The sequence below is a fragment of the Pan paniscus genome, chromosome 2 (genome assembly GCF_029289425.2).
Source record: "Pan paniscus chromosome 2, NHGRI_mPanPan1-v2.0_pri, whole genome shotgun sequence".
Lineage (NCBI taxonomy): Eukaryota > Metazoa > Chordata > Mammalia > Primates > Hominidae > Pan > Pan paniscus.
In genome coordinates, this window is record NC_085926.1 from 177430737 (window position 1) to 177456932 (window position 26196).

The 26196-nt window shown below is 39.6% G+C and overlaps 1 protein-coding gene across 1 annotated transcript; it reads left to right on the forward strand.

Moving 5' to 3' along the window:
• Positions 1-575: 575 nt before the first annotated feature.
• On the forward strand, positions 576-26027 carry ACTL6A (actin like 6A). Its single transcript, XM_003831965.4, has 14 exons — positions 576-800; positions 7531-7607; positions 7774-7948; positions 11073-11173; positions 12064-12161; positions 13913-14007; positions 14318-14424; positions 14522-14611; positions 18362-18423; positions 18612-18726; positions 18858-18938; positions 20977-21072; positions 24163-24249; positions 25550-26027. Exons 1-14 carry the CDS (start codon positions 776-778, stop codon positions 25628-25630), a joined length of 1290 nt encoding a protein of 429 aa, XP_003832013.1. The 5' UTR covers positions 576-775; the 3' UTR covers positions 25631-26027.
• The last annotated feature ends 169 nt before the right edge of the window (positions 26028-26196 follow it).

Genomic DNA, 26196 nt, shown 5'->3' on the forward strand with positions numbered 1-26196 from the left:
TTAATAGTTTTTAAAGCGCTACCTAGGTTTAGCTGGGATAACGCATAATTTCATTCTTCTTTTACTTACTAATAACCATTTTAAAAATTGCAAGATCCTATCAATTTGTCTGATTTACTGATTCCCCTATCCCAAAGTGGAGCGCAAAATTTTTATTTTTTCAACATAAAAGTTAGTTTAAAATACTTTTTCTGAAGAAAAAAAGAAAGAAATCCGCATTCCCCACAGTCACTGGACAGGAATCTCGGCGTGGAGACACCCGTTCAATTTCCAAGGGTCTACCTTCCCCTACCTGGGTTCCCGCCGCTCCTCAGCGCCCAGACGCACCTCCTAGTCCCGCCCCCATGCTTCTTCCAGCCTTCCTCCTTCTTCTCCCACTGCCTCCGCCCACTGCCTCCGCCCATTCCCTCGCCCACCCGGGAAGCTCCGCCCCCTCCAGCTCCGCAACCCAACTCCTTCTGTCCTGCTGTCGCTTTCCTCTTTCCCGCCCCCATGGCTGCCTTCGATTGGCTAAACCTGCTGGGCCGCGGCGGGGATGCGGCGCAGCCGCATTCTGATTGGCTAGACTTAGGCCTGGACCCTAGTGATTGGCTGATGAGAGGAGCCAGCAAGTGTGGCTGAGCTCCGGGGTGTGTGGACGCCGCTTTGTTGCCTGAGGGGGGTGGCGGTGGAAGTTAAGGGAGTCAGGGGCTATCGCTCCTCGAGACTCGCAGTCGCGGCCACTGCAGTCATTCGCCAGTTAGCCCTTAGGGTAGGAGTCGCGCCGGCAGCAGCCATGAGCGGCGGCGTGTACGGGGGAGGTGAGTGAGTGCGGCCGGACGAGAGAGCGCGCCTTTTCGGCGTGTGGGGTTTGTAACCGCCGCTCCCAGCCCTCCCCTCCCCGGCGTTCCCTTCCGGTCTCCCCCTCTCGGGACCCCGGCCTCCCCGCCCCGTCCCCGCCCCACGCTCTGCCCGCCCCCGGAGCCCACCCGACTCGCCGTGCTCCTCGGGCGCCCTGAAGTGGCGGCTCTCTGTGGCCTCTTCCTGCCTCTGTCCCCGGAGGAGCAGGGTTTTGGGGTGCGCGCTCGGTTCTCTAGGGAGCCTCGCGGCTGGGCGGGAGGCTCAGTCTAGCCGGCCGCCGGGCCCCGGCTTGGGTGACCGCCCCAGGGTCGCATCTCCCCGAGTGCCTCCTGGACTCAGCTGTGTCGGGACGCGTGTGCGCGCGCCTAAACTTGGAAGGTCCCGGCGGTTTGCAAGCGTGGACGGAGGGTTCCCAGAGTGTCCCATAGGTGGCAAAGCGAGCCTCAGGCCGTAGAACTGACTAGGGAAGCGGCGGCCACTTAGGGTACTGCCTCCTCCCCGTCTGCGCCCCATGCGCGAGCTGCCTCACCTTTCAGTAACTCCTGCCGGTTTGTTGGCTGCGGAGTCTCCAGAGTGACTCGTGGGCGGGTCTGTTTGAGATCAATTCAGGAGCACGTGTAATTTAAGGATGCCCAGAAAGTTTGCTGGGGGTCCTAGGCGTGTTATTTTTTCACTTTCTTTGATTAGACTGTGGTGTGGTAGAAACATTACCAGGTGCCGGGGGTTACAGACCTGGGTTGAAATATCCACCTCACTCTTTATTAAGCGCTTTGGTCTTGGGTAGTTTATGTAACTTTCCAACTTCAGGCCTCATTTATGGAATGATTCCTAGCCGATGGGGGTGGGCATGAAGGTTAAATGAAATAATGCTGCATTTGCCACTTAAAGTCTGGCCCATGGACCAGCAGTGTCAGCATCACCTGCAAGCCTGTTAGAAATGCAGGATCTCACGCGTCATTCAAAATCTACTGATTTAGAGCCTCCATTTTTGCAAGATCTGCAGGTTAATTGAAACACTGATACATATAATTCATGTGTTGGGTTGTGTTTGATGAGTTAGAGACCCAGAAAACAAATCCAGACTATTGCTATTGTTACTATGTCTAATAGTGATGCTGTTTCTATAAAGGATGTCATTTTACAGGTAGGAAACAACAAAAATAAGATTTTTCCTTCATGTTCCCCAAGAAAATCACATCACCCCTAAACTTGGAAGGAGAAAAACATTAAAGTCCTCAAAAAAGAAAAAAGCCTTTTTAGTAGAGTAGAGGTTCGATTCTTGAGGATTTTTATAGACTAGAAATTGCATCCTAGGTTTTAAACATCCAGAACTCTGTGGTTCTATTAAGCCTCCTGCCTCCCATGGCCACTCTCCTACTTTGGGTTCATGGGGCTTGATTTTTAATGAAGCAGGGTACAGGAATTAGATGTATCTCCCATCCTGGAAAAGGAACAGATGTAAAATTCTGAGAATTTAGAGTCTTAAATTAAAATTCCACCATATCCAGTTTGCTAAACTAATTAGGACAGGAAAATGAGCTGATATGTTGGATTTTTTCTATTTCACAAAAATGTTTTTTGAGTACTTGCTATGTGGCAGGTATAGGCTCTTGTCATCAAGAAGCTCAGTCTTGTAGATGAGTCTGTTAGGTAAATAGACACCGTATTTCACTGATTCTTCGTTGTACATTTTTTCCCACATTTAAACAGCTGAAGTTGGAATATGTCTTTTTTTTTTTTTTTTTAATAGAGATGGGTCTTGAACTCCTGAGCTCAGGTGGTCCTCCCACCTCAGCCTCCCAAAGTGCTAGGATTACAGGTTTGAGCCACTGCCCCCAGTCAGAATATGTCTTAACAGTGCTGGCGTGGCAGAGTTTAATTGCCATATTATTTTGTTAGTGATGCAGGAAATAGTGGTGCATCATGTAGTTGATAGCATCTTATATTGATCAGAAATGGTAACTGTAATTCAATGAGAGATGTTCATTGATAACAATATGCAGAAGGGGCCAGGTGCGGTGTAATCCCAACACCTTGGGAGGCCGAGGCGGGCGGATCACTTGAGGCCAGGAGTTCAAGACCAGCTTGGCCAACATGACAAAACCCTGTCTCTACTAAAAATACAAAAATTAGCCAGGCGTGGTGGCGCATGCCTGGAGTCCCAGCTGCTGGGGAGGCTGAGGCACAAGAATCGCTCGAACCTGGAACTGCACTCCAGCCTGGGTGACAGAGCGAGACTCTATCCTAAAAAAAACAAAAACAAACATATATATATATATATGTGTGTTATATATGTTATATATATTACATATATGTTATGTTGTATATATTATATATTATATATGTTATATATGTCTCTCATATGTACATATATATAGAGAGAGTGCAAAGGTAGCTCAGAGAATAAAGTTATTGATTCTGTGTGGTGGAGTCAAGGGACTTTACAATAGAGGTAATGGGGATGATGGAGGAGGAGTGGAAAGGGACAGCATATGCAAAGGTTAGCTGAGTGAGAGTATGTGGTGTGTTCAGGAGATGACATATTACCCAGTAAGTTAGTGTATGAGGCAGGAAGTGAGACTGCTACCAGATTTTGCTACACCTTGAATTTCAACTGGCTAGAGTGATTTAAATTTTATCAAATACAGTGATGAGAAACCACGGAATGATTCACCCCCTAATTTTTTTTGAAGGATTTATGTACCAAAATAATGACAGTTACAGTATTGAAAGATCACAGTGCAGCAGTTGGAAGGGTGGATTTAAGAGGCAAAGAGGTGGAGGCACAATATCTGTAGGGAATTGTAGTTTCCCGGTTGAGATAAGAGCTTGATTGAAGGCAGTGGCAATGGTATTAAAAAGGAGGGGATTTGAGAAATACTTAGCAGAAATATTTGGCAGAACTTGAAAGATGGAGGTGTTCACAAAAACTCTCAGGTTTTTGCCAGTGCAGACTGGTGGTCAGCAATGTGTTAGGCAATACTGAGATCAGCAGTGCTTCAGATGTGTTGAATTTGAGATACCCATGAGACATCAGATGCAATTATGTTGATGTACAGTGAAAAGTTCAGGATATGGATGTAGACACTGGTTAGAGCTTGAGAGAGAGAGAGATTTGAGATTGGAATTATCAGTATTTAGGTAGAAGTTGAAGCTATAGGAGTAGAATATATTACCCAGGAAAGGGTAAATTAGGGAAGGAGCTCCTAACATAGGGTTTGTGGCCTTCCCAAAGTTTCCATGGTAGAACTATATTTTATTATAATTGGCTTCTTTTATAAACATTTAAAAACATTCTAAGAAGGGATTCATAATTTCCTAAACTGTATTAGTTTGTAGGGCTGCCATAATAAAGTACCACAGTCTGTGTGGCTTAAACAACAGAAATTAGTTTTCTCACAATTCTAGAGGATAGAGGTAGATCTAAGTGTCAGCAGAGTTGGTTTCTTCTGAGGTCTGTCTCTGTGTGTAGATGGCCATCTCCTCCTCTGTCTTCACATGGCCCTCCCTCTGTACAAGTCCAAGTCTGAATTTTCTGTCTTTTTTGTTGTTGTTGTTGTTGTTGTTTTTGAGACGGAGACTTGCTCTGTCACCCAGGCTGGAGTGCAGTAGCACGATCTTAGCTCATTGCAGCCTCCGCCTGCCGGGTTCAAGCAATTCTCCTGCCTCGGCCTCCAGAGTAGCTAGGACTACAGGTGCGTACCACCACACCCGGCTAATTTTTCGTATTTTGGGTAGAGTTGGGGTTTCACCATGTTGGCCAGGATGGTCTTGATCTCCTGACCTCATGATCCACCCGCCTCTGCCTCCCAAAGTGTTGGGCTTACAGGTGTGAGCCACCGTGCCCTGCCTGAATTTTCTCTTAAAAACATCACTGATACTGGATTAGGACCCAATCTAATGATTTCATTTTAACTTAATTACTTCTTCAAAGATTCTGGTTTCACCGGGCATGGTAGCTCACGTCTATAATCCTAGCACTTTGGGAGGCCAAGGCGAGTGGATCACCTGAGGTGTGGAGTTTGAGACCAGCCTAGCCAACATGGTGAAACCCCATGTCTACTAAAAATATAAAACCTAGCCGGGCTTGGTGGCCAGCAGATGTAATCCCAGCTACTCAGGAGGCTGAGGCAGAAGAATCACTTGAACCCTGGAGGTGGAGGTTGCAATGAGCTGAGACTGTGCCATTGCACCCCAGCCTGGGCGACAGGAGTGAAACTCTGTCTTAAAACATAAAAATAAAGAAAGAAAGAAAGAATAAAGACTCTGGTTTCAAGTACAGTCACATTCTGAGGTACTAGGGGTTAGGATTTTGACATATGAATTTTAGGGGGGCACAATTCAGTCCACAACACTGTCATAAGGGTCCATAACACAGAACAGTTATAAGGGCTCCTGGTGCAGGGCAAAAGATAAATCCTTGAGGAACAGAAGTTGAAATTTTTGGTTAACTATACAATTAATTCATTTAATTAGGATATCTCTTTACCCAGCATTCTGGTTAATAAAAGTATTAAATTTTACCAACTCATATTCATTGCTATACTTACGATTTGTACTCAAGTTTAGGTGCTGTGGTGAAAACAAATACAGTGTTCTCCTTTTAAGGACCCCCTAGTTTCTGACAAAATAATTTGGACCAGAGAATTTCACAGGGAAGGGTTAATTATCTTGAGAAATGTAACAAATACGTAAACTTTCTTTTATATTAGAAATTAAAATATGTCTCTGTTTTATTTGAATAAAAATGAGAGGCTGGGCGCGGTGGCTAACACCTATAATCCCAGCACTTTGAGAGGCCAAGGCGGGTGGATCACGAGGTCAGGAGTTTGAGACCAGCCTGGCCAATATGGTGAAACCCCATCTCTACTAAAAATACAAAAATTAGCTGGGCATGGTGGTGCGCGTCTGTAGTCCCAGCTGCTCAGGAGGCTGAGGCAGGAAAATCTGTTGAACCTGGGAGGTAGAGGTTGCAGTGAGCCGAGATCACGCCACTGCACTCCAGCCTGGGCAGCAATACAGCAAGACTCCGTGTCAAAAAAAAAAAAAAAAAAAGATCATTCTGCAAAGCTACTGTCTCTTAACTGATACTTGCAAAGTAATGGGTTTGATTTTAAAAATGTTAAGTTTTTGAAATATTTTAAACATATTAAAAATATGTAAGTTTGTATGTGATATTACTGTAATCACCTGTAAGTTTGTATGTAATACAATACTGCATTCACCAGTGAGATTAAATAGATGTCATATTTTGCCATATTAATACCTCAGATATTTTAAGAATAAAAATGTTATTGATACAGATTTCCTCTCTCTCCCTTCTTCAGTTCATGTAACCACTGAACTGAAGTTGGTATGTAACATTCCCAGACCCCATGCATATTTTCTTTTTTTTTTTTTTTGAGACGTGTGTGTGTGTGTGTGTATATATGTGTATATATGTATGTGTATACATATGGTTTTTTGATAACTAGCTTTTAAAACTAAGCATTCTTTTAGATTTATTGATGCTGACATATGTAGATCTAAAGTGTTCATTTGAACTGCTGTACAGGATTCCATTGTGTGAATATACTATTGCTTATCTATTTCCCTGCTGAGAGACCATTAGATTATTTCTGCCTTTTCCTATGGCAAGCAATGTGTCAATTATAATAGCAGCTTACACTTAGCGTGTGTATTTTCTAAGACTTCATATACATGAAAGCACTTAACATGTTTAATCATTAGAGTATCCTGTGAGATAAGAGCTATTATGTACATTTTACATATTAGGAAACTGAAGCAGAGAGGTTAATAAATTGCTCAGTTCTCGTAGCTGTTGAACATTCTTTTGCATGTCTCCTTGCAACCTGTATGAGAGAGTGTCTCCAGAATAAGTAAGTGTAATTCTATGTATGCACAATTTCAACTTTAATAGATACGACTAAATTGCCCATAGTGGTTGTCCCACTTTGGACGATAAATTATAGAATCACCCTAGTTGATGGTGGAGGGAGGTTACTGGTATATTTATTAGCCTGGTTCATTCACCTCAGGGTAATCCATGGCTAACTGCATCCCCTCTACTAAAAGTCACAGCTCCTATCAGGTAGCCCCCCCCATACAACTTTCTCTCCAGATTTGGTAACAGTTATTTCTTCTTGTTTCTTCAGTTTGAAGAGTGGCAATGGATCCATTATTATTAGTTATCATTATAGTACTGGGGTACTGTACTGTCCCTTCTGGTTGTCCTGTACTTCACCTATATCTTTGCAAATAATTCCCTTTAATAAGTAAACTGAAATTACCCAGTTTTAGTGTACCATTTCTTAACTGATTGAACCTCTACTTAAATACGGTGTATGACTTGTTGTATTTTAATTAAATGATTCTTTAAGGTGTATTTGAAACTAGGTTCAAGTGAGTAATAATATGAATATAATTGGGCTGAGTGCAGTGGCTCATGCCTGCAGCACTTTGGGATGCTGAGGCAGAGGATTGCTTGAGCCCTGGAGTTTGAGTCCAGCCTGGGCAACATAGTGAGACCTTATGTCTACAAAAATTTTAAAAATTCATTGTAGTCCCAGCTATTTGGAAGACTGAGGCGGGAGGATTGCTTGAGCCTAGGAGGTTGAGGCTGCAGTGAGCTGTGATTCTCATATGATACTTTTGCAAGCTGTTAATGCTAATTATCTTTAATCTTTTCAGATGAAGTTGGAGCCCTTGTTTTTGACATTGGATCCTATACTGTGAGAGCTGGTTATGCTGGTGAGGACTGCCCCAAGGTAAGTGTAATGTTAGAGTTAATTGGATATGTAAAGCCATTCATGTAAATTAAATTTATGCAGAAATTCTGATTCAAAACAAAATATAATAAAATACATTAATTGGGGAAAAAATGCCTTCTTGATGAAAGGTGAAACTTGTATGTCATGTTTCTGACTCTTACAGGTGGATTTTCCTACAGCTATTGGTATGGTGGTAGAAAGAGATGACGGAAGCACATTAATGGAAATAGATGGCGATAAAGGCAAACAAGGCGGTCCCACCTACTACATAGATACTAATGCTCTGCGTGTTCCGAGGGAGAATATGGAGGCCATTTCACCTCTAAAAAATGGGATGGGTATGATGTTTTCCCCATGGAATTGATTATGGAGTGTACATGTTATATTTTAGATATAAAGTAGTAGCTTCCTATAAGTTGAACATCAACCATGGTTTTTTGTTTTGTTTTGTTTTTTATTCCACAAACTGATTTCCAGACACTGAGAATACAAAGATGCATAAGAAATGTTCCTTTTCATTAAAAGCTTACAGTTAGTTAGGGGAAATAGATGTATATATACAAATAATGGTACACTGTGGGATAAGTGGTACAATATAGGTATGTGCAATGAGCAGTGGGATTAGAGAGGAGAGGTATTTGACTCTAGTGTTGGGAGTCAGTGATGGTTTTCACAAAGGAGGTAACATGATGAATCTTGATCAATGAATAAGAATTAGCTTGGCTGACAAAGCTGGGTAAAGCAAAGGGACCAGCATGTGTGAAGGGATGGAATTGTGAAAGAAACTTATGTGCTTGAAAATGTAATACAATTAAGTATGGTTGCAGCATTGGGCTTATTAGGGTCAGTAGCAGGAAAGGTAGGCAGAGAGCAGTAGCAGGAAAAGTAGGCAGGGAGCAGTCATAAAAGGGCTTGTAAACCATCCCAGGGTTGTATTAAGCTAGTGACTGAAGGATAACCCCAAAGGAATTTAAACAGATGTGATGGTCAGAGTCCAGATGAGAAATGAAAAAGGTTTAAACTGTTATATAATGCTGGTAGAGATTCTGAAGGGACTTTCAGGGTAACCAGGAGACAAATGGTACTAAATGATCGAGGGAGTGAAAGCAAGAGAGAAGTTGAGAAAGTTTCCTAGATTTTTGGTTGGGGTAACTCTGAACAGAGAGTACCATGCATTGAGATAGGAATATAAAGGGAAGGAGCAAGTGTTATGGTTTTAAAAGGCATGGTTGGCCATGCGTGGTGGCTCGCGCCTATATAATCCCAGCACTTTGGGAGGCTGAGACTGCGGGTGGATTGCTTGAGTCTAGGAGTTTGAGACCAGCCTGGGCAACATGGCGAAACCCCATCTCTACTAAAAATACAAAAATTTGACAGGTGTGGTGATGCGTACCACCTGTAATCCCAGCTACTTGGGAGGCTGAGGCACGAGAATCACTTGAACCCAGGATGCAGAGGTTGCAGCTGAGATCCCATGACTGCACACCAACCTGGGTGACAGAGTGAGACTCTGTCTCAAAAAAAAAAAAAAAAAAAAAAAAGCTTATCAGGGATAGCCAAAATCACTCTCAGGTTCAATTATTCACCAGCAAGACTCACTCACAGGACTCAGCATATGGTTGTATTCACAGCTAAGATTTATTGTACTGAAGATTCAGATACAAAACAAAATCGACAAAGGGAAAAGGGACAGGGGATGATGAAGTCCAGATACAGGCTTTGGAGAGTCTTCTCACAGTGGAGTCACACAGGATGTGCTTAATCCCTCCAGCAACAAGTTATGATCTGTGTTACCTTCCAGGAGAACTCTGAGGCTCAGTACCCAAGGATTTTACAGAGGGCTGGTTATGTAGGTACCATCTACCTGGCATGTAACAAAATTTTAGATTCTCAGAAGGAAAGCAAGTGTTCAGAACAAACCACATTGTATAAACAGTGTAGGTGTAGCGAGCTACCCTTACCATTTAGGGACAAGTTTTATATGAACATAGGGAACTGTTTGCCAGTCATGTTTCCAGACACCAGCTAAGAGTCAGCCTTACAAGCAGGCCTTTCTCAGGCTTGCAGTGTTAACTCTTTCATGTGTAGTAAGTAAATGGGTTCACTGAGTTCAAAGTACTTAGAACATCCAGGTGATAATTCAGTAAACAGGGGAATAAAAGGTTATAAGAAAGATTTTAAGACATGGAGTTGCATTTTATTACTCTGAAAAAAATTGGAACATGAGAAGAGGATTGAAGATGGAGTTCTAGCAAAAACTTGTTGTATATTTTAACCAATAGAGAATAAAAGGTACCCTTGAAGGAGAAAGAAAGGGAACAATTAGGGATGTAGGAAAAAAAGCAGGGGAAGAACAAGAAAAGAAAAAGTTTCTGGAAGCATAAAATTCCAGTTATTCTCGGTGTTTTCTGCTGTGACATTGAAAGCTTTACACTAAGAGAGAAGTTAAAAAAATCCAGGTGGGCCTGTGGAAATATATAATTAATGACATTTTTTCTTTGGGCTGTGACAGAAAAGTTTGTAAACTCTTGTGTAGGCAATACTGTCATAATTTAGAGAAGTCAGATGAGATTAAAAATGTTAAGTATCCATGAATTTGCCTAGTAGAAGGTCATTAGTGGCTGGGGGCGGTGGCTCACGCCTGTAATCCCAGCACTTTGGAGGCTGAGGTGGGTGGATCACCTGAGGTCAGGAGTTCGAGACCAGCCTGGCCAACATGGTGAAACCCTGTCTCTACTAAAAATGCAAAAATTAGTTGGGTATGGTGGCGGGCACCTGTAATCCCAGCTACTCGGGAGCCTGAGGGAGGAGAATTGCTTGACCCCAGGAGGCGGAGGTTGCAGTGAGCTGAGATTGCGCCATTGCACTCCAGTCTGGGGAACAGAACGAGACTCCATCTCAAAAAAAAGAAAAAAGAAGGTCATTAGTGACTTATGTCAGTAGTTTTAATGGAATGTTTAGGTGGAAGCCAAATTGAAGACAGATGCTCTTCTTTGAATTTTTAACATGTCTTTTAGTCTTTTTCCAAATAGATTGTAAGTTTTTTTGTGTCGGGTCTAGACCGTACAATTCTTTCTTTCTTTTTTTTTTTTATAAATCCAGCAGTAGTATCATCAGAAGGCCATACAATTCTTCTGTACTTCCTGTTATCATTCTGATCACATTCTGGGCCTCTAATAAGTATTTATTGAATTGAATAACATTTACTTCATATTTTAGGTCTGTTAGATTAATTACTTTTGGGACAGGTCTGGGGGCTGGAGGGACCAAAAAGAAGTTCTATATATCTAGAAGGCAAAGGTAATCTCTATATAAAGTAGTGTGGTATGAAGTTGATCTGTAAAATCAGTAGGTTCTGTATACTAAAGTATTAATTGTTAAGTCATAGAAACAATTTCTCAAAAGATGCTATATTCATCTTCAACTATGCATTGTTTCCAAGTTACTAATCTTATATTCTAGTTGAAGACTGGGATAGTTTCCAGGCTATTTTGGATCATACCTACAAAATGCATGTCAAATCAGAAGCCAGTCTCCATCCTGTTCTCATGTCAGAGGCACCGGTGAGATAAAGATTTTCTTTTTCATGTTTCTCTAGTTGTTTTTTTTTTTTCTTTTTTTTTCCTTTAGTTTTCTACTCATTTGATGAATATTTTTCTTTAAAGAGGCATAGAAATTCATATTTTGAATTTGAAAATTAGGGAAAAGGATTAATTTTTTAACACTATTGTAACTTTTATTTTACTATTCCAATAAATAAAATATCCAGAGAACAACAAAACACCCTAATGGATTCTTGTGGTTATTTATGTATTTCTAGGGATTTGTTTAACATTTTATTTCCTAGGACTGCTTCCCATTTTGAATTATGAATCATTTCTTGTGCCCCAAGGGCAGCGTATATCTACTTTTATTCAAGTTTCCAAGAGAGAATTGAGATGTTGAACAAGGGCTGGAAATTTCTGGACCAAAGACTCTTGTGAAATACATTTGGTACATAGATAAAAAGGTCCCAGAAAGCAAGCATAATGGTCATAAATTATCAGTATCTTATTATTACTAACTTACAGTATTCTTTTATGAATACCAACTATAAGTGGGAGAATTTGGTGGTCTAAAATTCATACTTAGGATTTGGATTACCATATTTACTCTTTAGATTTAATAATATGTTTATAAGAATCCTGATTTCCTCATATGTGGAAAAGTCAGGAGCAATTTTATTATTAAAGAATTTTAATTCTTCTCTGATAGATTTATTAAATTTAATCTACATCTAAAGAAATATTATAGAGGTTTTTTTATTTTTGTGAGATATTATGAAAGATGATTTCCCATGGTATTCTGTTCTTAATGTTTTATATCTTTGTTAATATAGTGCTAGATTTTATCTGGAGATAAATCAACTTTTTAATTCTTAATAACTTGCATTTCTTTTTCCCCTCTTCTCAAGTGGAATACTAGAGCAAAGAGAGAGAAACTGACAGAGTTAATGTTTGAACACTACAACATCCCTGCCTTCTTCCTTTGCAAAACTGCAGTTTTGACAGCGTATCCTTGAAAGAGTAATACCTTTCCTCTTGAAGTATGTACGATACTACTGAATATGATAACTCTGGGAGAAGACATACGCCAATTATTGCTTGTTCCGAAGTTGTTTTTTTCCCTTTTTTCTTGCTTTTTAGCTATTCATCTTTTAGTATTTCTTATTAGAACTGATGATACACCAGAAGGTATGAGGGAAATAAAATAACACTCAAATTCTGAGTGTTAAGACATTTTTGTTTTTGTTTTTAAGAAGGGGCATGTGGATAGAAGGCAATGTTTTAACCAGTTGGCTTAGGTGAATTGAAAGATTGCCATTTTAAAATCTCCCTCCCTTCCAATATCATAGAAAACTGGAAATTGGCTGTAAATTCATTCTCCTTCACATTTAGTCAGTCATCAAATCCTGCCTGTTCTTCCCTGCTATTTGCTTCTCTCTGTCCCACTGCCACAGCATTAGGTGGAAGCTATTTCCAGGATTACTGAAGCACATCCTCTTGTCTGCCCATTCTTTACGCTGTTGCTCTAATAATCTTTGTATTTTTATTTATTTATTTATTTGGTAGAGATGGAGTTTCGCCATGTTGCCCAGGCTGCTCTCGAACTCCTGGACTCAAGCGATCTGCTTGCCTCAGTCTCCCAAAGTGCTGGGATTACAGGCATGAGCCACCGTGCCCAGCCTCTAATAATCTTTCTAAAGTGCTAGTCTGCTTTAAGCCAGAATCGTCTTCTACATTTCTTCCTTTATTTTACTTTCAGACCGTGCTGAGGTACTTGCAGTTCTCTGACCTCGCTGTGTTCTCTTGTTTCTTGGTCTTCCCACATGCTCCTACTCTTGCCCATATTCCCTTCCCCAGATTTTACTATTGAATATCTCAGGAATAGGTTTCTCTTTTACACCACCACCTTCCCTGGGACATCCTGAGCTTTTCTTTTTACAGCTTTATTCATCATCTACTTCACTAAACAGGATAACCTTCAGGGAAAAGGCAGTTTTGGTGCACCATTGTGTGTCTACTGTGTTAAAGGAATTTTAGTGCCAGGTGAGCAGCCTCCCTCCTTTCCTCCCTCCCTCCTTATTAAGCACCAGACTTAGTAGACACCTAATAGATGCTCAGTAAATATTTGATGAATGAGTGAATGTCCCTACTCCTAAACATCAGTTTAGTATATTCAGGTAGTATAGGCCATCTGCAGCACAGAACTGTGGAAAATGGGATCTGCCAATATTTACCAACTGTGGAATTCACCTGGAATAGTTTTCCCGCTCATTGAGTTGGAGGAGATAGGAACTACCATATGGCTGCCAAACTGCTGAAACAGCTCTTTTTCAGTGCTATGTGAGAATGGTTATAGTCCCTAGCTCAATTATCACAACCTCCCACTGTTCTTACCAAGTTTCTGTATATTTTGTTAAATAAATGCATCTCAGTTTGTTGTAAGCTCTTTGATCAGTCTCCAGAGACTTTTAGTGATTGTGTTAATTTTGACCAGCTTAATAGTAGCTGTTTCTAGGATAAAGGCTTCCCTGAGTGCCTGATACCTCCATTCTGGAATTCCTGCCTCTTACTATTTGTTTTTAAGCCAGAAATATTATTTTATACCAATTTTTATCCCTAGATTTCACTGTAATACATTTTTAACTATAAGGTACATGTTTAAGAAATAGTTTCTGAAACATTATAAGAGCCTGCCCTTTACAATAAACATTATTTTAGCGGCCTTGATACTTTCTTTTCCTTAATGTTTTAAACTAGATTTGCTAATGGTCGTTCTACTGGGCTGATTTTGGACAGTGGAGCCACTCATACCACTGCAATTCCAGTCCACGATGGCTATGTCCTTCAACAAGGTAAATGTATTTAACCAGGATACACTGAGATGATTTTAGATGCCATGAGGATGCACATAATGAAATAAAATGATGAGTAGCACTATTAAAGCGTATCAGTTTCTGAATAAGATTTTTTTTTTAAGTATGTTAAAAATCTTTAGTATATAATGTATATTTAAAACTGATGCATGGCTTTATTTATGTGTTGAAGGATAGTTCAGTTCATTCTACCTGAAAAAGTTATTCACATAAATACACCCACAGAGGAAATTCGTTCAAGGAAGTTTGGACTTACTGCCCTCTTAGCCTTGTTTCATCTGTTTCATAGGCATTGTGAAATCCCCTCTTGCTGGAGACTTTATTACTATGCAATGCAGAGAACTCTTCCAAGAAATGAATATTGAATTGGTTCCTCCATATATGATTGCATCAAAAGTAAGTAATTATTGAATTTTCTTTGTAGAACTTACTTCTAGCTCCCCGACCCCTATGAAGTGAACTCCATTAACCTAGCATCTCTTGGTACTCTCAGGAAGCTGTTCGTGAAGGATCTCCAGCAAACTGGAAAAGAAAAGAGAAGTTGCCTCAGGTTACGAGGTCTTGGCACAATTATATGTGTAATGTAAGTAACCCTCATTCTCTTTACAAAAATGTTACAGGCTTTTTGCATGAGTATTAAAAAAAGTTATATATAGGCTGTAAATCCCTGAGTAAAATATGGGCACTTTATATTTTCAAGCTCTTTATTTTTTTTATTACGAAATATATTTTGAAGATTAAATAGAACATGATCTCAGGGTCACACTCTATATTTTTAATGATATTTTACTAACAAAAGAGCTCTGCTGTGAGAGGCATGCTTTTCATACTTGCCAAACAAATCTCTCTACAAATTACTACATACTCACTTGGATTACTATGGTGAGACCTGGAAGGAATTTTGGTTTTATGCTATTCTGAACATTTTTGGCTGAGAAAATGGTTTTAGGTTTTGTAGAGGCCTACTAGTATGTCTCAGTTATGTTCTGTTTCCCAGCATCAGTCAGCAATATCAAAAATGTGTTTTTGTTCAGAACAAGGAACCCATGAGAGATTCTCTTTACTAAAAACCCATCTCTGAACATATGGCTTACTGATGGGGAAGAGGTTAGTAAAACAACCTGACGCCACAGATACGCCTTAATTTCTTTAAAAAAAAAAAACTGTTACTTTAGGTTCAGGGGTACATGTGCAGGTTTGTTAAATAGGTAAACTTGTGTCACGGAAGTTTGTTGTACAGATTATTGTCCCCCAGGTACTAAGCCTAGTACCCAATAGTTATTTTTTCTGCTCCATTCCCTCGTCCCTCAGGGAGGTCCAACTGTCTGTTGTTCCCTTCATTGTGTCCATGTGTTCTCATCATCTAGCTCTCACTTGTAAGTGAGAACGTGCTATATTTGGTTTTCTGTTCCTGCATTAGTTTGCTGAGGATAATGGCCTCCAGCTCCATCCCTGTTCCTTCAAAGGACATGATCTCATTCTTTTTTTTTTTTTTTTTCACTGCATAATATTCCGTGGTCTGTATGTACCACATTTTCTTAATCCAGTCTTCCACCGATGGGCATTTAAGTTGATTCCATGTCTTTGCTATTGTGAATAGTGGTGCAGTGTACATACGCATACATGTGTCTTTATGATAAACTGATTTATATTCCTTTGGGTATATACCCAGTAATGAGATTGCCGGGTCAAGTGGTAGTTCTGGGCCAGGCATGGTGGCTCACGCCTGTAATTTGAGAGGCTGAGGTGGGTGGATCCCTTGAGCTCAGGAGTTAGAGACCAGCCTGGGAAACATGGCAAAACCCTGTCTCTACAAAAACAGAAAAATTAGCTAAGTGGGGCCGGGTGCGGTGGCTCACGCCTGTAATCCCAGCACTTGGGGAGGCCGAGGCGGGTGGATCACCTGAGGTCAGGAGTTGGAGACCAGCCTGGCCAACATGGTGAAGCCCTGTCTCTAAAAATATAAAAAAATTAGCTGGGTGTGGTGGTGGGTGCCTGTAATCCCAGCTACTTGGGAGGCTGAGGCAGGAGAATTGCTTGAACCCAGGAGATGGATGTTGCAGTGAGCCAACACGGTGCCACTGCGCTCCTGCCTGGGCGACAGAGTGAGATTCCATTTCAAAGAAAAAGAAAAAGAAAAATTAGCTAAGTGTGGGGGTGTGCACCTTTAGTCCCAGCTACTTGGGAGACTGAGGTGGGAGAATCACCTGAGCCCTGTGAGGTCGAGGCTGCAGTGAGCTGTGATTGTACCAGTGCCCTCTAGCCTGGGTAACGAGTGAGAACCCATCTCAAAAAAGAAAAAATAACAAATGGTAGTTCTGTTTTTAGCTCTTTGAGGAATTGCCACATGGCTTTCAACAATGGTTGAACTAATTTACATTCTCACCAAAAGTGAATAAACGTTCGCTTTTCTCTGCAGCCGTGTCAGCAGCATCTGTTATTTATTTAATTTTTTCAAGACAGAGTCTTGCTTTGTCGCCCAGGCTGGAGCGCAGTGGTGCAGTCTCGGCTCACTGCAACCTCCATCTCCTGGGTTCAAGCAATTCTCCTACCTCAGCCTCCTGAGTAGCTGGGACTACAGGTGTGTGCCACCACACCTGGCTAATTTTTGTATTCTTAGTTGGCCAGGCTGGTCTCGAACCCTTGACCTTGTGATCCACCCACCTCAGCCTCCCAAAGTGCTGGGATTACAGGCATGAGCCACTGTGCCCGGCCCTATTTTTTCACTTTTTAATAATAAATAATAGCTATTCTGACTGGTGTGAGATGGTGTATCATTGTGGTTTTGATTTTCATTTATCTGATGGTCAGTGATACTGAGCTTTTTTTCATATGCTGTTGGCCGCATGTATGTTTTCTTTCGAAGTGTCTGTTAGTGTCCTTTGCCCACTTTTTAATGAGGCTTTTTGTTGTTGTTGTTCCTTATAGAAGCTGGGTATTAGACCTTTGTTAGATACATAGTTTGCAAATATTTTCTCCTATTTTGTAGGTTGTTTGCTTACTCTGTTGATAGAAATTAATGTGTATCCAGCAAAAGAAACTAAGAGTAAAATTATATGAGTCATAATTTACTATGAGAGGGATCATATCTAACAGGTTTTAAAAAAATTATTTTATTTATATCATATACAGACACACACACACACACACACACACACACACACACACACACACACACACACACACACATTTTAAAGACAGGGTTGGCTGGGCATGGTGGCTCATGCCTGTAATGCCAGCACTTTGGGAGGCCAAGGCAGTGGATCACTTGAGGCAAGGAGTTCAAGACTATCCTGGCCAACATGGTGAGACCCCATCTCTACTAAAAATACAAAAATTAGCCGGGTTTGGTGCCGAGCACCTGTAATCTCAGGAGGCTGAGGCAGGAGAATTGCTTGAACACGGGAGATGGAGGTTGCATTGAGCCAAGATTGTGCCACTGCATTCCAGCCTGGACGACAAGAGCAAGACTCTGTCTCAAAAAATAAATAAATAAAGACAGGGTCTTTCTCTGTCACCCAGGCTGGAGTGCAGTGGTGCAGTTGTAGTTCACTGCAGCCTCAAACACCTGGGCTCCCCCTGCCTCAGCCTCCTCAGTAGGGAGGACTACAGGTGCACGCCACCATGCCCGGCTAATTTTTTATTTTTATAGAGACAGTGTCTCGCTATGTTGCCCAGGCTGGTCTTGAACTCCTGGCCTCAAGCGATCCTCCTGTCTCGGCCTCTTAAAGTGCTGAGATTACAGGTATGAGCCACTGCATCCAGCTCTGACAGTTTTTGCACCTAAAGATAAAGATTTTGTCTGTGTGTACATGTAATATACGAGGAAAAATTAGGATGATTAGTCATTTTTCCTAGATATTAGACAAGATTTTTCTAGAGGTCGTGTTAGTTCACAACATTTTATTAAACTGTTTTATACTATGTACAGTCATTAAAAGTTGCATAAAATGTGATGTATATGCACATGTGTATATGTAGGTAATGAAATCTTGCTTCTAATTAGCTTATTTTTAAGGAGAAAGTGGTGTTCTGAAATTGGTTTTGTTATGCAGAACTGTGGTGCAGGGGTTCCTGCACCTGCAGTTATTTATCTCTCATTTCATAACTGTTGTAACTTAAATGTGTGTAATTAACTTCTAATGCAACTGATTAGAATTAGGTTTCTTGATACTCAGAATCCTTGTTAGGTACATTTATACTCTTGAAATGATTTACCCATCTAGAAACATGGTCCAATTTCATTCAGAAAAGTATTTAAAATATGTTATAAAAGTATAGATTACAAAGATAAATCTCAACCTTGTTTATTACTTTTTTCTTTTACTCACAGTGTGTTATCCAGGATTTTCAAGCTTCGGTACTTCAAGTGTCAGATTCAACTTATGATGAACAGTATGTTTTCTTATTAAAATGTATACTTTATAAATGAGGAAAGGATTTGTTTAAAAAATACTTAATTGAATAATGTTTAAAATATTCTCACTCCCATTTTTTTACAAGTTGATAATTCCCTAGTAGTTTATAATTTTGAAGAGAATTATTTTTTGTCTTTTGTGTAATACGGTTTAATATGTTTTCAGAGTGGCTGCACAGATGCCAACTGTTCATTATGAATTCCCCAATGGCTACAATTGTGATTTTGGTGCAGAGCGGCTAAAGATTCCAGAAGGATTATTTGACCCTTCCAATGTAAAGGTATAAAAGCTTATTTCATAATTAGCCTGGCTTTTCCTATATAGGTAAAGAGCTTTTGTGGCTAAAATGTTTTGGATATGCTTTACTGTATGAAGAGCTTCCATGTGACTACTTGTTTTCTTTTGTTGTAGGGGTTATCAGGAAACACAATGTTAGGAGTCAGTCATGTTGTCACCACAAGTGTTGGGATGTGTGATATTGATATCAGACCAGTAAGTGCCAGTCTCCTGTTACGGTTTAAAGGTATCTTTTAGGGGACTGAAATGCCCCCAAATCATTGTTAGGTTGACAGTGATCTAATGGTTGTCAGTGTCATTGACTTTGAAGTTCATTTTATAACAGTATATGTAAAAAGATGAAGTACTAGAAAAGGAAAAATGTGAAACTCTAGAGCTATGGTGTCCAGTTTTGTAGCTACCCGCCACATGCGGCAATTTAAATTTAAAATAGATAAAAACATAAAACTCAATTCTTCAGTTGTAGTAGCCTCATTATAAATGTGGCTAGTGGCTGCTGCATCAGACAGCGCAGATATAGAACATTTGCATCATCACAGAAAGTTATTGTAGACACTGCTGCGCTAGAGATTTCCTGAAATGTGGCAAACCAAAATATGTATTGTTGGTGATTTTCTTACAGATAGCACAACTTCTACTTTTATTTTTCAGGAAGGCGTGGTTTAAATTATATGAGTAACTTTTACATGAAGTTTATTTTAAATGATCTTCATATTTTTTGTGCTTTGTCAGGTTTTAAATACTAACTCCATATTATATACTTCACTCATTATCAGTGATAGGTTCTTGGAGACTGCAACTTTAACTGAAACGATGTACAGTAGGTCCTTGAAGGACATTGTTTCAGGAAAAAAATTGGTTTTGTTACATGACATTTTGCTGAAAGTCAGTTTCCAAGGTCATATTGATGACATTAAATGAGGACTTACTTTATCTTATTTAAACCCAATTCAGCTTATCACCCACATACTGCCTAGATTTTGAGTAAATTAATTTGCTTAAAGCATAGTGCTAATAACTACTATGTTATTCAAAAAAAGGCTTTGAGTGGCTATGAAAATCATACTTTATTTTACCTTTATTTCACCTGGTAACCTAGTAGGCATGGGATGTTTCTAGGACAATAGTAGTATAAGTTTGGGATTTTTTTAGCGCAAATACAATTCCACCTTTCGGGGAAGGTAATTGAATTTAAGTATATTTATTGCAACAGTGATAACTGTTTTTAGTGAAGTTTCTCCTTTTAACTAATGAGATACTTTTGCATTCCATTTTCTACTTCAAAATTTAGATGATTTAGACATTTGAAGTATGTTTTAAAAATAGGAACTTACCCACTAAAACAGTTTGACATTTAACTTTCTGATGCATACATGCAAATTCAAAGTAAATACACTGCTTATAAGTAGTAATTTATTTTTATTTGGGAAGGGCTTAGCATATGTGTTTTGGAAAAGCTCCCATGTGCTTCTGATGCTTACCTCTGCAAAAGAGAAAAGTAGCAATAATTTTGGTGAGGAATATGTTCAGAGTTTATCATTGTCATAATCATAAAATAATTGTCTAATTTTGAATATCCTAACTTACAGATAAGCATTCTTTTTCAAAATATTTGTAATTTTAATTTTTGGCTGGTGGTTGTTATTAATATTTCCAGATGAGCATTCTAAGATAAAGTCATTATAAAATGTACTTCTAATTAAATATTGGCAGCTATCTGCCAAAAAAAAATTATGATTTTTAGAATGATTCCTTTAAGTTAGTGGTTCTTAAAACTTTGTACACATTAAAATAATCTTGGGAGTTAAAAACCATGCCTGCCAGGCACAGTGGCATGTAGTCCCAGCTACTTGGGAGCCTGAGGCAGGATTGTTTGAACCCAGGAGTTTGAGGCTGTGGTACACTATGCCTGTGCCTGTGAATAGCCACTGCATTCCAATGTAGGCAATATAACGAGACCCCGTCTCTAAAAGTAACCTTGCCTGGATCCCGTCCCCAGACATTTTTATTTAATTGCCCCTAGGAATTTGTGTTTTAAAAGCTCCTTAGATGAGCTGAATGTACAGCCAGGATGGAGAATTGATGGATTAAGCTATTAGTTCTATGTAACAGTAAAACATTTCCAAAAAACGAAAGGGAAATTGTAGTAGAGCACATGGTTATATTTGTAGTTGTATTTAAAACTTTTGGAAACATATGGAACTAATTGATTTTTCTTGTATTTTTATCCTAGGGTCTCTATGGCAGTGTAATAGTGGCAGGAGGAAACACACTAATACAGAGTTTTACTGACAGGTTGAATAGAGAGCTGTCTCAGAAAACTCCTCCAGTAAGTTCTGTTTGTTCTTTAATGGTATTCTTCAGTCATATATTTCCTCACTGATGGTGTAATTTTGTAGATAAGCGTCCATTTTTCAATAGATACATGATATTTTGTGTGTGCCTGGTATAGTATCACTAAAGTTAATATCCTTTAATAGTTTTCCTAGTTGACATCTATTAGTTTCTCTTAAATTATTTGAATCTCATTTATTAACTTAATATTTAAATATGTATAGTCTGCTAGGCACTAGTCCCTGCACACCAAGGGTTCAGTCTACTAGGATGGTTAGACATGCAGAAAATGATGACTGTAACATGCTCAACAATTCAGTATGTCATGAACGAGGTGCTGTCGGGAACACCAAGAAGCCACTACTTAACTCTCTAGGAGTATCAGAGGATAGCCTCCTGAAGAAGCTATAGTTTGAATGAATAGTTCAACTCATTGCTAATTTATGAAAGGATATCTAGATGGAGGGAATAAAACCATTTACAAAAATACTAAGAGAAGACAGGTATGTTCCAGTAATTCAAAGTAGTTGGCTTCTAGTCTTTACGTAAGTGGGGAAAGCAATATGGCTAGAAAGACGGATTAGTTTCCTAGAGCTGCCATAACAAAGTACATGTTAGTGGCTTCAAACAACAGAAATTTGTTGTCTTATAGTTCTTGAGGCTAGAAGCCTCAAGGTGTCAGTGGAGCTATGCTGAATCTCTAGGGGAAAATACTTCCTTCTTCACAGGATAAAATCTAGCAGTGGACTGATGAGCTCATGTTTGTTTTAAAAAGATCAGTGGGTATATTATAATAACTTTTAAAAGAATAGAAAAACTCGGTTTGAGAAGGTAATTTATACAGTACTTCGGTAACAGAATGACAGTTATAATCTTTTAACTTTAAAATTTCTATCAGCTGGGCGCAGTGGCTCACGCCTATAATCCTAGCAATTTGGGAGGCCGAGGCAGATGGATTATGAGGTCAGGGAGACCAGCCTGGCCAACATGGTGAAACCCCATCTCTACTAAGAATACAAAAATTAGCTGGGCCTGGTGGCAGGCGCCTCTTAATTCCAGCTACTCGGGAGGCTGAGGCAGGAGAATTGCTTGAACCCGGGAGGTGGAGGTTGCAGTGAACTGAGATCGCACCACTGCACTCCAACAGAGCGAGACTCCATCTCAAAAAAAAAAAAATAACAAAAATTAGCCGGACACGGTGGCACGTGCCTGTAATCCCAGCTACTTGGGAGGCTGAGACAGCAGAATCACTTGAACCCAGGAGGCGGAGGTTGCAGTGAGCCGAGATCATGCCACTGCATTCCAGTCTGGGTGACACAGCAAGACTCTGGCTCAGGAAAAAAAAACAACAACAAAACTTCAAGTGCTTTTTTTGTAAGGTGTTCTGCACTGAAGATTACATTTAAAAAACCTTATTAGTGGTTACATATGCCCTAACAATATCTATAAATCTGTATATTTAATAGTCTTTTAGCTTCCCATATAAAATAATGTTTTACGTGTGCCACATTTCTATTATTAAAAGTGATATCTAAATATATAGGCACACAGTTGACATCTGCCTTGTATTTTCTAAATTCTTGGAGATCTAGAGCATACCTGAATTATAATACTAATCATTAGATTGATTGATTGATTGATTTGAGATTTATTTATTTATTTATTTACTTGAGATGGAGTCTTGCTCTTGTCCCCTAGGCTGTAGTGCAGTGGCGTGATATCAGCTCACTGCAACCTCCGCCTCCTGGGTTCAAGTGATTCTCCTACCTCAGCTTCCCAAGTAGCTGGGATTACAGGCATGTGCCACCACACCCAGCTAATTTTTTATTTTTAGTAGAGATGAAGTTTCTCCATGCTGGTCAGGCTGATCTCAAACTCCCGACCTCAGGTGATCCACCCGCCTCGGCCTCCCAAAGTGCTGGGATTATAGGCGTGAGCCACTGCACCGGTCTATAATACTAATGATTAGATTTCATAGAAAGTCCCTGAATAATGAATACAGATAAGCATGGCCCAAGGTGTGGTCAAGGCCAGTTAGAAACTATCCTTGTCCTTTAGGAGGTGATAACAATCTCTGAAAGAACAGGAAAAAAATTCTATTTAATAGTTACCAATCTTTCTTACCTACAAAAACCCATGTTTACCCTATCCCCAGTACCTTCTACCCACCCATATCCCATACTCTACCCACCCTTGCTGTACACATACTTATTTCACTTTAAAAAGCCCCCAAAATATGTTTATTTATAGAATAATAGGAAGATGTCAACAACTTGAGAACTATCCCCAGAGGCAGATTCCTTGGTAAAAGAAAAAAACCTCTTGATATAGGAAGTGAGATAGGGGATAGTACTGTGCAATAAAATTGTGTTATCAAGAGAAAATGAGAGTCAGAACAGAAGCACTAATTTGGAAGGAAATAGTATGAATAAAAAACTAACCTGATATCTGATGGTTGTGTTTTTATTTAGAAGGGTTGGGGTGAACTAAGGAGGGATTAGGATAGCATGAAAGCCTAGAAAGGAAGCAGTTAGAAGGTTGGGAGGACTACAGAAAGGGAGACGGATTGGGATGATAATTAGGTTGGTGTTGGATGAAATGAAATAATAAAGACTTAGCACAGCACCAGATTTATAGTGTTAGGTGTGGATTTGCTATTTTAGGATAGAAATTGTGAATGCATACTTCAGTATGCAGCTTTTTAAAGTTTGTATGTTTTCTCATCATATAATCGCATGTTAAAAGCCATAATCAAAGTACTTTTAAAAGTCTGTACATTAGTCTAACCTATGCTTGTTATCTTGGCTATTTCAAAATTACCATATTTTAATCAGTGTTTGAACCACAGGGAGCCATTTTGAAGTCTGTCAAAATTGAATTTCCTGGCTGGGTGCAGTGGCTCATGCATGTAATCCCAGCACTTTGGGAGGCTGAGATGGGCCGATTGCTTGAGTGCAAATGTGAAGACCAGCCTGGACAATATGGCGAGGAAGACCCTGTCTCTATTTAAAATAAATAAAAAAAAAGAATTTTCTAAGTTGAGTCACAAGATTTGATTGTACTAATGCATATTCTTCTATTTCAGAGTATGCGGTTGAAATTGATTGCAAATAATACAACAGTGGAACGGAGGTTTAGCTCATGGATTGGCGGCTCCATTCTAGCCTCTTTGGTTAGTAGATGAGCAACTTTGCAAAAATAGTCTTACTGAATTATACTAAATTTAGTAAAAATACAAAAAATAATTCCAGTGCTTCATTTGTCTTTGCATTTTATAACTGTCAAATGAGTGGAAGACCTAATGGAATAACCAGTTTTATGTGTTCTGATGTAACAAAATGCCTCTGCCTAATTAGTGGACATTTGTCAGCCTAATTTCAAGGTCCCCTCTCAGAGGTGGAAATATGTTAATGTATGCATGCCTTTTCTAATAATACCCCCATTCGCACTGGTCAGGGCTTGTCTGGAGTGCATTTAAAATTAAAACATTGCTTCTCAAGTTCTGGTCATTCCCCAGTCTACAGTGAGATCTACAGTGAGGTCTAGGAAGTCAGGAATTGGTCTTGGAGCAAATGGTGAAGTCATGGTGTGGGGTGTAAGATGTTGCTTGGACTACCATCTGCCTTGAATAAGGACAAAAAGTCCTTGTACTTTTCTGCATCCTGGACTTAGAGCATTTCTCCCCTTATATACAGTTTATATACTTATATCTATACTGTATATATAGTTACGTATGTGTGTATATATATACTGTATATATACAGTTTATATACATATATGTATACTGTATATAAAGGGGGAGGATGCCCTTTACCTCAGAGCAACAAAAGTAAATGTCATTAAGTACTCAGTCAAGCCTTCTGACAGTTTCTGTTATTGCCTTAGGTTGGCATCAAGCCATCACACCTAAACCCTCAGTCTTCCTTGCCAGATATTTTCTAAATCCTGTACAATGTAACAGATACAGAAGGACTTAGTATTCTTTTTAACCATAAAGGCAAGGCTAAATAGTGTGTTTGGATGGTTCTGGAGGAGGGCAGAAATAATCGAGTACTATTTTGGGGGACGGGACTCTTAAATGAATTATTCAAAGTTTAGGAGTTACGAAAATAAGATATTAAAAGAAAAAAAACGCTGGTGCAGTGGCTCACACCTATAATTCCAGCACTTTGGGAGGCTGAGGCAGGAGGATCACAGGTGCCCAGGAGTATGAGACCAGCCTGGGCAACATAGTGTGAGACCCCATCTCTACAACAATTAAAATTAGGCAAGGTGGCATGCCCCTGGAGTCCCAGGCTGAGGTGGGAGCATCCCTTGAACCAAGGAGTTCGAGGTTGTTGTAAGCTACAATCACGCCACTGCACTCCAGCCTGGCTGACAAAGCAAGACCCTCTCTCAAAAAAAAAAAATTTAAAAAGCCATTTCTAGTAAGAAGTAAGGCATAATTATATAAATTTCTTTCCATTTTACAGGGTACCTTTCAACAGATGTGGATTTCCAAGCAAGAATATGAAGAAGGAGGGAAGCAGTGTGTAGAAAGAAAATGCCCTTGAGAAAGAGTTCCCAAGCTTCTACCTTCCTTTTGTCACCTTACGTTTCATAGCTTTAGTATACTCAGGAAAAGAATGACCATCTTTTGTAGAATGTTTATACATTTTTGCATATTTCAATTTCCACTTAAATTTTTTAAAGCTTTAACTGGCTCTATCAATTAAGTTTGTGCTTTCCTTGAAATGCACTTATTCTTATTACAAGCATTTTATAATTTTGTATAAATGTCTATTTTCTCTAAATATTTTGCTTTCAGTAAAATGCTTTCCAACTCTGTTTAGTGTATTAATTACCAGTGGATTGGTAGAATTGCTTTTTATTGACTAGTAAAAGTTACTGCCTATGCTTTTTACCTTAGGCTTACAGAATTAAATAAAAATTAGCCATTCCAGAAATATATTTTGGACTGTTGTGCACTGTGATTACTACTTTAAGGACTAAATGTATTTCTCATTATTTTGAATCAAAGTCCTCTGTTTATTAACAGCAATACCCACATCCTCTTCATATCCTATTAACAACAGAGGTAAAACTATTATTCAAATTCAAAAACTACGGTATTGCCTTT